Source organism: Strix aluco, chromosome Z (genome assembly GCF_031877795.1).
Source record: "Strix aluco isolate bStrAlu1 chromosome Z, bStrAlu1.hap1, whole genome shotgun sequence".
In the NCBI taxonomy this organism is placed as follows: Eukaryota; Metazoa; Chordata; class Aves; order Strigiformes; family Strigidae; genus Strix; species Strix aluco.
Window position 1 is genome coordinate 36,699,970 of NC_133971.1, and position 12,425 is coordinate 36,712,394.

Genomic DNA, 12,425 nt, shown 5'->3' on the forward strand with positions numbered 1-12,425 from the left:
AGCTTCAATGTTGAAAGCTCAAAATGTTTCATGTGAAAGCATCTCATCAGTCTGATTTCTGTCCAGTTAAATGAAATGGATTAGGCAGTGTTGCATGTCAATTCTTTCTCGAGACTTCTCCTCACGTTAGATGTAGAGGTTCATGTGGGTGCTGAAGATAGAGAGGTCACAGCACACCAGTTCTGAGGTGACCTTGTTGCACCCAGTGCTTGTGGCAACCAGTCTCTCATACCGGCCAAAGACTTGATGAGTGTGAAGGGTGAACTATCTATCTATTGCTCTGCTAGGTGAGAATGAGGATATTCACACTCCTCTGAGCTATATTGTTCCTGCTATTGTACCTTTGAATTTTATCTCAAGTTGGAGGTCTAGGTAGAGGTTTCGTATGCATCAGCACTTTAAACTTAGAGGAAAGTGCTTTCGTAACCACAGGTCATGTGCATCTGGATGAGCTTCACCTAGGCAGTCCACAATATGGCAGTCCTTGTTATAACTTTCATTCTGGTTTCTTTTACATCTACTGAAGGCACACAGAGGCATACACACGTGTAAATGCAAATCCTCTCTAAAGCTCCTTATAAAGCACTGGCTCTCTCCCGCTTCTCACTTTCCATACTGGCACAAGCTTCCAGATTCCCAGAAATCAACCCAGGCTTATAAGAGAAAAAAAAATCTAAGAATAACTGTTAACTGAAAAAGTAAAAAGAAGTAAAAAATTCTGGTTGCTACAGACCTGATGGCAAAAAAGAGGTCCAACCTCCAGGAAGAGACAGGTGGCTTCTGAGTGAAAACAGTAACATATTCTCCCCATGGAGATCAGCTCCACTGTTGAGTTCACTCTTTCCTGCTATAAAGCATATTGATGTTAATAGTTTTCTTCTGCCTGCACGTGTGTTTTTCAAATTAAGTATTGTTAAATCTGTAGAGCTTAAAATACTGCTTCAGAAACCCTCCTTTGCTTCTACGTCAATTTCATATAGTCTGCCATAGGTATACAGTGCCGATAATCAGCTCTGCTTCTCACAAACAGATGAAAACTGATTTAATTAAAACACCTGGCAGAGGTAAAGGAGAACTGGAACTAATGACCAGTTCAGAAAGTGGAAACGGTAATTTTCAGGACATGACACAGCATGTATTTGTGCATTCTCTCCCCTAAAATGGTGAAGGTCTTATGTTTGTAATATCAGGGTTTGGAGGTGACATATTTGCATATGTATACTCAGAAAGTGATACTTAATGCAGTCCTGGACTCACCAATATCCAGTATCAATTTTACAAATGATCTTAAAGGACTCAGGACTTCATCTGTAGCATTAAGATTTTGCTGAGAACAATCTCTGTCTTACTGGTGAAACAAAATGCTGAGCACAGTAGGCACCATCCACATTGGTTAACACAGCCCTTGAGGTTTCAGCTATTACTTCTGCTGCAGGTAGAAGTTTTTTATTGCTCTGAATTCTTGCATTCATTTGGGGTGCATGACAGAGAGAGTTTGGAGATGAACGGGGCCTGAGGCTTCACACCTTTCAGGCAACGTTATGTTGTTTAGGGCGTATTTTCCTTCCTACTATAGGCTTTATTTTGAGTATATATGCAACCCAAAAAGAAATACCCCCACCCTCAAACTAGCGTTCCATATCTAGAATGACCTTTCAGAAAGATAAATAAATGAACTCCATACAAAATGCATATATGCAGTATAACAAAACACTGGACCTGAACAGCAGGATATGGAGATGTTCAGCTCCAGAACACTTCCAGGCACTTCATGCCTTAAAGTAATTTTTCAGTAAATCTACACATCTTTTTCAGTTAATTTTTTTTTTTCAGTTAGGAATAATTCAAATGAGACTTTAGGTAGATGCAACACTGCTCTGTAGAAATTGGCAGATATTGGGCATGACTCCTCATTAAAGCTGTATGCAAGAATTTGAGTAGACCTTTCCTTTGGACTTGATTCATATGAGTTTCCATTCCTTGAATTTCACTTTGATTTCTAGGTTCAAATATGTGCAGAAAACTGAAAGCCAAACTGTTGGAAGTATGATATTCATGTGGTTTCATGAAAAAAATACGGGATTTGCATGAGTTTGTTGTGAAAACAAAATTCAAGCTGCATTTTAGAATCTGGTCTGAATTTTAAATATGCAACAAAATATCAGATCTGATGAATTTCATACAACTTGTAATGCTATTATGAATGATATTACAATGCATCTTGCTGCTCTGCTACTGATTAATGCTTATCTTGAATAAACAAAGCTCTTTATAGCTAAATCACCTTTTCAACATGTCTGAACATTGCAGGCCACATAATTTGGTAACATTACTATAAGATCTTCAGCACACTACAAGAAAGACATTGAGGTGCTGGCGTGTGTCCAAAGAAGGGCAACAAAGCTGGGGAAGGGTCTAGAGAACAAGTCCTGTGAGGAACAGTTGAAGGAACTGGGGTTGTTTAGTCTGGAAAAAAAGAGGCTCGGGGGAGACCTTATCGCTCTCCGCAGCTACCTGGAAGGAGGTTGTAGTGTGGTGGGTGTTGGCCTCTTCTCCCAAGTGAAAATGATAGGATGCAAGGAAATGGCCTCAAGTTGCACCAGGGGAGGTTAAGGTGGGATATTAGTAACAATTTCTTCACCAAAAGGGTTGTCAAGCATTGGAACAGGCTGCCCAGGGAAATGGTTGAGTGATTTTCTCTGGAGGTATTTAAAAGATGTGTACATGTGGCACTTAGGGACATAGTTTAGTGGTGGACTTAGCAGTGTTAGGTTTACAGTTGGACTCGATGATTGTAAAGGTCTTTTCCAACCTAAATGATTCTATGATTCTATGATTCTATTCTACGATTAACTTCCTTCTCTTGCTATCATTCTCTACGCAAAATTCCCATCAGCTGCAATGGGAGGTCCATAAGCATAACAATGGCAGGATACATAGAGTCCAGTTACAATCCAGTTATTCCATCTTAGATGATTTAGTTGCCTCCTGAGACTTCTATACTGATGTGAAGAATCTCCAAAACTTCCTTTTAAAAACCTCACTTTCTCCAAAGATGAACAAGAAATGTCCAAAATCAGGAATTCTGAAATGGGCTTTTGTAGCTTTAGGGCAACATCTCCAGTTTAAAGTTGGGCTAAGAGAAAGGAAAAAAAAAAAAAGAAAAAGACAAACATATGGTTACAAAAATATCTTTCTCAGTTGATTCATCCTCTGTAAGCCATGTAATCATAATTGTAGCAGTGTGGTTCTTACAAATAAAGCAGTCATCATCTCATCTATTCAATATTACAAACCTTGCCATTTACCATAAAAAATTTGCCTTAAGAATTTCACGTACAGGAATTCCAGGAGCTATCTGTAAGTACTTCTCCTATAATGTTAGTCTTCTTAGGGCAAAGGAACAGTATGGGAGAAAACAGACAGCAGTGGCCAGGAGGTGTATGGAAAAAATCCTTTTGCACAACTCTCAAGTATGTGTTGACACTGAAGGCGAAACAAAGGATTTGAGAGCTTTGTGTGGTGGTGGTGGTGGTATTATTTATAAAAGGTGCACTAAACTTTTAGTAGATTCATCTGTTTAGTTTCCTGAGTTTTCTAGGGCAATATGAGAAGTTGTAAATTCTGTCATGGTCTCAGCCTAGGATGGTTTCCTCACTTCTGAGTCAGAGGGTGGTGCAAAGTTGTCCATCCCTCCCCTCTTCTCCAGGAACTGTTCTCTGAAGCTGCTGTGTGTGGAGATTGGACACGTTAAGGACTCACTGGTGGTAGAGGAATCTTAGTACCTAATTTAGGCCTTTCTCGCCCCTGCCACATTCAGTCCACCTAGTTGGTTTTCTATTGTAGCCTCTTCCCATTGAGCCTTTTCAGTCTTCCTGGCCCTGTTTCCTTGCCCCACCAAGTCCAAAAGTCCCCAGCCAAGCTACTGCTGGCCAGTGCAAGCTGAAATCTGTTTCTCCCACTCTTCCTAATTACTTTCATTTCTTGTTCCAGATTTCTTTCTTCAGCCTAATTTCCCAAGACCAGCTCTGTCTATTTCATCCCTTTTCTATTTTGGCCTTCAGATGTCTTCAGCATTTTTGTTTCTGTTACTGTTATGCCAAGCCAGACCCTCTTCTTTCCTCCTATCCGACTTCTCAACATCTGTAAGTCTTCTTTTTTCCTCTCAGTTCCTTCCCTCTTTCAAACTCTGTAGCACTCTCCATCTGCTTGTCCAGCTTTTCGTCCAGGCTGTTTTTAATTTCTACTGAAGTGTGGTTCTTTTAAAGGGTCTGTGGCCTGCACTTGCTCCTTTTTCCTTTCAGTCCCCAGTCCTGGTGCCCTTGACAGAGTTTCCCTTTCCTCTGCTAGCTTCTGACTTCAGTTACTTTTCAGGCTCATTGCTAGCATACTGTTTTCCACCCCTAACACACATGTGCCTTATTTTTCTCCTTCATTGTCTGAGCTTACTGAGATACCACAGTCAAGAGCTTAGGGGAGACAGGGCTTTCTACATGCCCATCTGGACATAGAATGCCCTGCAACACCATAATGTTGCGACTGCAAGAGACGTCCAGCTCAGCCCCATGTGGGAGAATGCCTACTGCACTGAGAAAGAGTTCTTGGATTCAGTTTGCAATTTCTGCTTCAGAAAATAAAACTAACAGACAGACACACACACACAAAAAAGAAAGATCTAGGGACTTCAGGCAATGCAGCAGCATAGGCATGCAAACTGGACGAATCCTGAACAGAGAGAGCAGTAATTTGAAACTCCCATCTGTCAAATTAAGACTTAAAAGGCAGAGTTCACAGCTTTCCTGAGGTGTGTGGATCTTTGCCCTTCTGTGCAAAATTCTTCCTCCCATAAACTCACTTTCCTTCTAATGGAGAATAAGGTAGTTTTTAAATTTCCCCCCCAAAAGAAAAAAGTAGTGACAGAAAGACTGTCACTCAGTCCTGTTAGAAACATTCCTGATTTGCAATTTGGGAGCAGAGTCAGACTCCTTTATTGCTGAACAAATGGTGTAAAAGGGTTCCAGAGGGCATTTTTCTATAGAGAACACAAGGCTTTAGTAAAATGCACACTCTCCCTGTAGGATTTCAGCATTTTCCGATTGGTGCCTTTTATGGCATACATTATGTATTGACACAGATTAAGTTTCCCTCCTGTCTGGAACAATGCACGCTCAGGAGCAGAGCCACTGACCTAGCAATAAGCGTGAACAGCTCATGGCAAGTGGTGGAGCAGAGCTCCTGGAGGACGGCTAGCTGAAGGCAGAGCACTCCCTTCAGCTGTGCCATTCTGCCTCTCTCCTCCTCCTTCTCCTCCTCCTCTCCCTCTTTTCCTTCCCCTCTGTCTTCCACTGTTCCTTACACTTTCCCTAGACCCCTTCGCTTTGTTGTGCTGCCTGCCTGAGCAGCAGGAGGGGGATTGGCTGCTCGCCGGCTCAGGGAGCGCTTCCCCGCAGCTCACCCCAAGCCAGTCACCCAGCCACCCACCCACGGCTGGGTCAGGAAATGTAAGCAGGGCTGATGAAGGCGGAGAAGCGGGGCTGAAGGTTCGCACCAGCGCTGGATGCGACTGCAGGCAGCCGAGGGCTTCGCAGCTTGCGCGGTGTCGAGCCCCGGGTCCGGCAGGGACCCACCCCGCCATGAAGCGCTGCCGCTGGACAACTGCTGGCACCCTGCTGCTGGCTTCCCTCGTCCTGGTAAATGCCATTTCTTTCCTGGAAATGTGTGTCGCTTGTAGCTGGTCTTGTATCTGTGTGTATATATGCGGGTGGGTATGTTTTTAATTTCTAAAATCACAGTTAGAGCTTGGTTTGGACAAATCATGTAAGTCTTAGCCTCTGTAAAATACCGCAGGAGCCTTGATATTGTGGGTTGCTGCAGGTAGAACCCAGAAGTTGATGTTGGCATCACTTTTATAAACTTGGAGAGCAGTGACCTGTGAATGGTGATTTAACTGCTTGGGATTTAGAGAAAAGCTGTTTCTCCCCTCTTTAATTGAAACTATATCACATTGCAATGTTCCTGGAATTTTCTTCCTTCCTAAAAAAGCAGAAAAGAAAAAATATTTTTCAGTTGTGCACATGCAGAGAAACCAGGTACAGCATGTAATGCACTTTTTACTGCAGCCAGCTCAAATGAGCTCTCATTACTGCTGTAACTCATTACATAGACAAGTTTATACCAACTTTTGGAAGATATGTGATATCTGGTATACTTCAGGACTGTAAAGCTGATTGTTACTATATGATGTTCTTGCATACTTCCCCAGATTATCCTGATAGGATGCTCTACAGCTGAGCGCTGTAGCCCTGCTGGTTGAGATTAAATTTGACTCATACTTAATTTTATAAATATGAACGATATATTTGCTATCAGAAAATCTACAGTATGAATATTACTATGCACACAATTTTGATACTACAATCTTGACATACATATATGTTGTCTTTTTCTGAAGATTTGACTGAATGTAATCATTCAAATAGCAAAGAATCTTAAAGAAATATATGAACTTTATAGCAGCATGCATCTTATTTATCTGTATAAAACAATCTATGGTAATCATTGTAAACTAATCTTAACACATTTTTTAGTAGCCACACTGAAACATAAACAGTGGGATAATGCTACTCAAAATGCTTATTAAAAAGTATGAAATTATTTTTAAAAAAAACTTTTTCTATATCTGATCACTAAATACTAATTAATCACTAGAAATAAGAATGCTATCTGGACTGATCTAAGTGTCTTATTTTGTTTAAAGGTTTATTTTCCATTTAAAATACTGAATTCACATGAAGTGGCATAAAGTCAGCATAGATTCTTTTTCATTTATGAAAATGAAAACTTTGTAATCTGACGACTGTAATATATTATAAACCAATCCTGCAGTACTAATTTAGGGAAGATCAACAGGAGATACGACTCAACAAGACTGTGTAAGGACGCTAGGATCTGGCCCCATGTTAACCTCATTCTCATAACATTTGTACTACACTCTCTGCTTGTGAATTAAGTTCTCAGTCCCTAATTCAGAAAAATAAATAGTGCATTCTGCTGCCAACTATTATGCATTATATTCCATACTATATTAGTTTGTATTTGTATGATTTACTCTGCCTCATGAGATTTCCCCCCCACCTCCCACCAGATCTCTTTGTGCCTTAAGAATAACGATGTGAAGCAAGCTTAACTTTCTTTTTTGAATCGGGCCATTCTTTTGCTCCTTCCATACTCAGGAAAATCTCTCACTTGCTTTCAGCAGGAGATTAGGTAAACATGCAAGAATTTGACTTATAGTTTGGACAGAGATAGGGATAAATTGTAGGATACCTTGGTATGTGTGTTACTACTGTATTGAAGCATGGTAGGGCATGGTAGGAGGCTCATGGATGTTTCTGAGAAAAAGAAAAAGGCATTAGATCAGGTATGTGACCTGGCTATTAGCCTCACAGATCCTAGCCTTTAGTCAAGTAGATGGAATGAGTTTGAAAACTATGACAGTCAGCATTTGGGTTTATGTGTTTCACCTTGTATGTCTCTAAAACCCCTGTCTTGCCCACACTGAGCAACACGAGCAGCCTCTAGTCATGTAGCACATGTAGCAGTTCACAGTGGTAAGTACTAAGGGTAGGTAACAAATGCTTACAGGATTACTCTTACAATAATTTATCACATGTTCTTATATTTGCAGTAAGACATTGTAGAGCGAAGTAGCACCTGAAGTCGTTATTCGGCATCCTTGCCTCAGTAAGGAGGTTGCACAGTCCAGACACATGCACAGCCCATGCACACATAATGCTAAGGAGATGGACAAGCCCAGAGCAGTATCAGCAATAACCTCTCATTCCCCTAGCCAGCAGGTACAGTCTGCTTCAGGGCAGACTACCTGGACTGGTGTAGCAGTGACTGTAGCTCACTACTCCATCAGGGCTCTTAACCTTCCTCAGAAGAAACTGTATTCATTTTCAGTTGAGTGGTGCTTGAGGAGGGTCTGTGGGAGTCAGTAGTTTATTTGTTAACTGCCTTAGAACTTGCTCCATACTCAGACATCCAGTTTCCCTGTCATGAATGGGAGTTAGGTACTTTCATAGATACTTTTGAGAATCTGAGCTGTAACACTAGACGCCTGTATTGAAAAAGTAGTATCAGACAGAAAGTAACTTGAAAAGACATCTTCTCTCTTTCTAGCCTAAGACCAGGAGAATCTGGAGAATTTTGCTCATTGCTCTGTGAACTTTTGCATGCTAAGGAAATATTAGCACACCACCTTTAAGAGAAACAAAAGAAAGCAGGCATTCTGTTCCGAAGATTTCCCTTTCTACTGGTTTAAAAATAAAAGTCTTAACACAAGCAAACTGTGTTGTCTAACTCAAAGGAAATGTGGCCAAAACCATAACCAGCCATGTGTTCATCCAAACTTGAAGTCAAGTAACTTCATGTCAGAAGGGCATTTAATCACATTTGCATTTGTTGTTTGCATCTTTTCAGCAGCTTTTTTTTAGCTCTCTTTGTTGCTGTTGTGGTACTTACAGAAGTAACACTAGGAATTGGAATAAAGTACATGTGTTTTTCTGCAGGATTTCTTTTTTTTGCTGTGCTAATTTGTGCATGGAAGATAGTCAAATACAATAGTCCATTCCTTCCAGGCTCTTTGGCACTATATTCCCCCATTATCTAACTGGCTCTGTCTTGGATGACCACAAACACAATTAGCCAGTGGAATGAATATAATGTTTCTTGTTTACATCTGAATGTACAAAGCTTGACAGTTTTTCCTTTCATGTGTAGATAGGTCTACAAACTGTTGTATGTCTGTTCCTCTGTTTCTACAATTGTAGCTATGTAGAGAGGTATTTTTCCAGTATAGGGTCCAAAGTGAGCATGTATATTTTCATGCGTATCATGTGTACAGACTGGCATTTGATCACATCGGTTGCGTAAGGATTGCTGAAATACAGAGCTCAACTATACAAAGCTAAGGTGCAAAATTTCTCACCATTGTGGTTTGTGGCCAGTGCTGCTGTACTCCGAATGTCTCATGTATAAAACAAAACAATTTGTTTTGTGAAGGTCTAGATGCTCCTGAGTATGTATACTCATCACTTTCTTTCTACACTACTCTAGAATTTTGTGTTTGGGCTTATATTATTGACGTCTTCCTTCAGATTTTGGAAGTGTGTGATCTATTTACTCTTTTTCTACCAAGTGCAAAGGCTTGCGTGAGCTGAACTAAGGTTGTGCAGTGGAATTTTTTTCTTTCGGACTTTAGTGAATGGAAGTCAGTACTTAATGTAGGCTATTGAGCTATTGGTCTGCTTCACCAGTGTCAGTAAAATTAAACACGTGTTGTTTTAATGGCTTTTGCTGGATTCATAGGTCTGGCAAAGAATAATAAAAGAAACTATGAAATTGAACACTGTGGAGATTCTGAAGATTGAACTATGGTCACCTGTAGTCATGGACAAAATCATATGCTCAGAAGATGCATGAGTTAATGTAAAGCCTGAGTAGTCCACATGCCAGACAATTAATTCTTTAGGAGAAAGCTGTCAATCTCTGGATGATTGAATTTTCACTGAAGCAAACAAAAACTGAATCCCTTATAACTGTGTTAGCCATCCAAATATAACCTCATGGTTTCTGTTTCAGTGTTGTCTTGTCAAAACTGCAGAGTACTGTTGTTTCTATTGCTTTTTGTAGCTATTTTCTTAAGCTTGTAAGAAAAGGTAGCTGTATGGGCAATCATTACATGGAAAAAAAATGGGAAATTGCAGTCTGTTGTCACAGAGGCATGTGCTCTCTGCTGTGAGGAAGAAAAGCAGAATAATAAGATCATCCTTATAGCAATGCTCATATAGCTGAAGGTAGTGAAAAAACAGTGAAAACACATCAACCACCAGATGCTATGGTATCAGGATGGGGAACAGGAAAAGAAAAAAGAAATTACTTGTTCCAGCCCAGGACAAGGACAGTTATGGATTAAGTCTTCTCATGTGGTAGACAGCAACTAATCAACAGCTGGCATAAAACATTTAATTCCATCAGAATATCATACCCTGGTATGAACTACAACTTCTTCCTAACTCATATGCAGGAATGGCAAACTTTTGCTTTTGGCATCTCCATCTTTTCATATAAGCCTATGGACAGTAGGCTTGTCTTAACAGATGACTGATCAGCTTTGGATATTCAAGGCCTTATGACATCCCCTAGCCCTTAAATGTATGTTCAGGCAAAATGGAGGAAGTAAGCAAGAGATACACATTTCCTCGAGTGATGGAGAATCTTCTGTAGGTCCTTAACCCTGTGTAGTATTGAACACAGACCATTAATAGCCAATGCTTAGTGTAATCTGATAATTTAGATGTACTTCTGTCTCAGGGAATGTAAAACATTTCATCACAGGTCTGAGACATGCTATTTGCATGCTAAGACTCACTGTATGTGTTTAGACCTATTTTTTTAATTAGTAAAAATTTTCCTTATAAAAAAGGGACAAAGAGAGGGTTGTCTGTCGGGAATTACAGACACTAGAAAGATTTAAAGGTTGGTATCATGGTTTAAAAGATGGCATTCTCAAAGGTTTTATTTGTTTTTCAAGGTAATTGTATGAAGTATCTTACTTGTCTCTTGAAGGCTCTCCCACAATCATATAGGGTCTTTAAAGTTTTTGCCCTTGTTTTTGCAAGTGGCAAATAGCATTCTCAGAATACTAACTCTTAATACAAATATAATGGTTCCTAAGCATAGTATTAGCTGAGATTTGAGGGCAAGCTTCTCAACTATATAAACTGATTTGCCTCTGTTAACTGCAATAGACCTATATTGAATCCTACCTGCTTAGACTTTGTACTAAAGACTTTTTATTTAATTGGTTTTATTTTGAGCTTTTACATGTGGTATGTAGATGCCATGCACAGGAGCAATTAAAATACCTCCAAAAAGCTTTGGTCATGAAATATTCTTGTGAAACCTCTGAGTGGCCAATTTATCTTATTTTCAACAGAACACCTTTGCTCGGTGCTGTGGGTTTGTTATGGCCTGAATCTGAGTGTGCACTTTGAAGACTACTGTAGGCCAAGACCTTCTCTCTGCTTCACTGACAGTGAGATGTTACCATATTAGAGATTACTAACTCCAGATGCATTTCCAACTTGTTTCTTTTTCTCTCCCTTTAAGTACCCTGATCAGAATTTCATTTCACATAAGAGCTTCTTTTTTCCTTTTTACTGCCAGAATCCAACTTTTCCAAATTTCTTATAAAAGTAGCTAAAGTTGTGGTGAAATTGGAAAGCAGTATAGACAGGTGACTGGGGGAGGGAAAGCGGTGTGCGTACTTGTGAGATTTCATCTGCTTCCAAGGCAAGGATATGTAGAAATTGTAACAGTTTTGCCACCTGTGTAATATTTGGACACTGTTTATAGGAAGAAGCAGTCCTTCTTCTAGCTGTCTAAAGAAAAAAAGTATCTTCACTGATTCTACAGTACATTAATTTTCACATTGTTTCCATTTTTGTCTTCACTGACCTTACGGAATTTGGTAGAGTACCATGGAATAAAGTCCTGGAGGGAAGAGGGGCCCAAGAAATCTAGTTAATATTCAAGGATTACCTCCTCCAGGCTCAGGAGTGATGCATCCCAACAAACAGAAAGTCAGGCAAAAATGCTAGGAAGACTGCATGGATGAACGAGGAGCTCCTGGACAAGCTCTAACACAAAAAGGAAGCCTACAGAGGGTGGAACCAAGGACAGATAGCCTGGGAGGAGTACAGAGAAACTGTCTGAGCAGTCAGGGATCAGGTTAGGAAGGACAAAGCCCTGATAGCCAGGGACATCAAGGGCAACAAGAAAAGCTTCTAGAGGTACATTGGTCATAAAAGAAAGACTAGGGAAAATGTGGGCCCTCGCTGTAAGGAAATGGGAGACCTGGTTACCCAGGGTGTGGAGCAGGCTGAGTTACTCAGTGACTTTTTTGCCTCAGTCTTCACCAGCAAGTTCTCCAGCCACACCACCCAAGATGCAGAAGGCAAAGGTAGTGACTGGAGAATGAAGAACCACCCACTGTAGGAGACGATCAGGTTCAGGACCATGTATGGAACCTGAAGGTGCACAAGTCCATGGGACCTGATGAGATGCATCTGCAGGTCCTGAGGGAACTAGTGGACGAAGTGGTTAAGCCACTATCCATCTTATTTGAGAAGTTGTGGCAGTCCAGTTCCACTGCCTGGAAAAGGGGAAACATAACCCCCATTTTTAAAAAGGCCAGTAAAGAGGACTTGGAGAACTACAGGCCAGTCAGTCTCACCTCTGTGCACAGTAAGATCATGGAGTGGATCCTCCTGGAAACTATGCTGGGGCACATGGAAAATAAGGAGGTGATTGGTGACAGCCATCGTGGCTTCACCAAGGGCAAATCATACCTGACAAAT

General features: G+C 40.6%; 1 protein-coding gene across 1 annotated transcript in view; it reads left to right on the forward strand.

Annotated features, from left to right (window-relative positions):
- Positions 1-5,237: 5,237 nt before the first annotated feature.
- Positions 5,238-12,425, forward strand: part of ADAMTSL1 (ADAMTS like 1) — a 215,776-nt gene continuing 208,588 nt past the window's right edge. Inside the window, exon 1 of the mRNA XM_074812177.1 lies at positions 5,238-5,690. Within this exon, the coding sequence (XP_074668278.1) occupies positions 5,634-5,690 (57 nt within the window). The 5' untranslated portion in view covers positions 5,238-5,633. The remainder of the gene's footprint in view (positions 5,691-12,425) is intronic.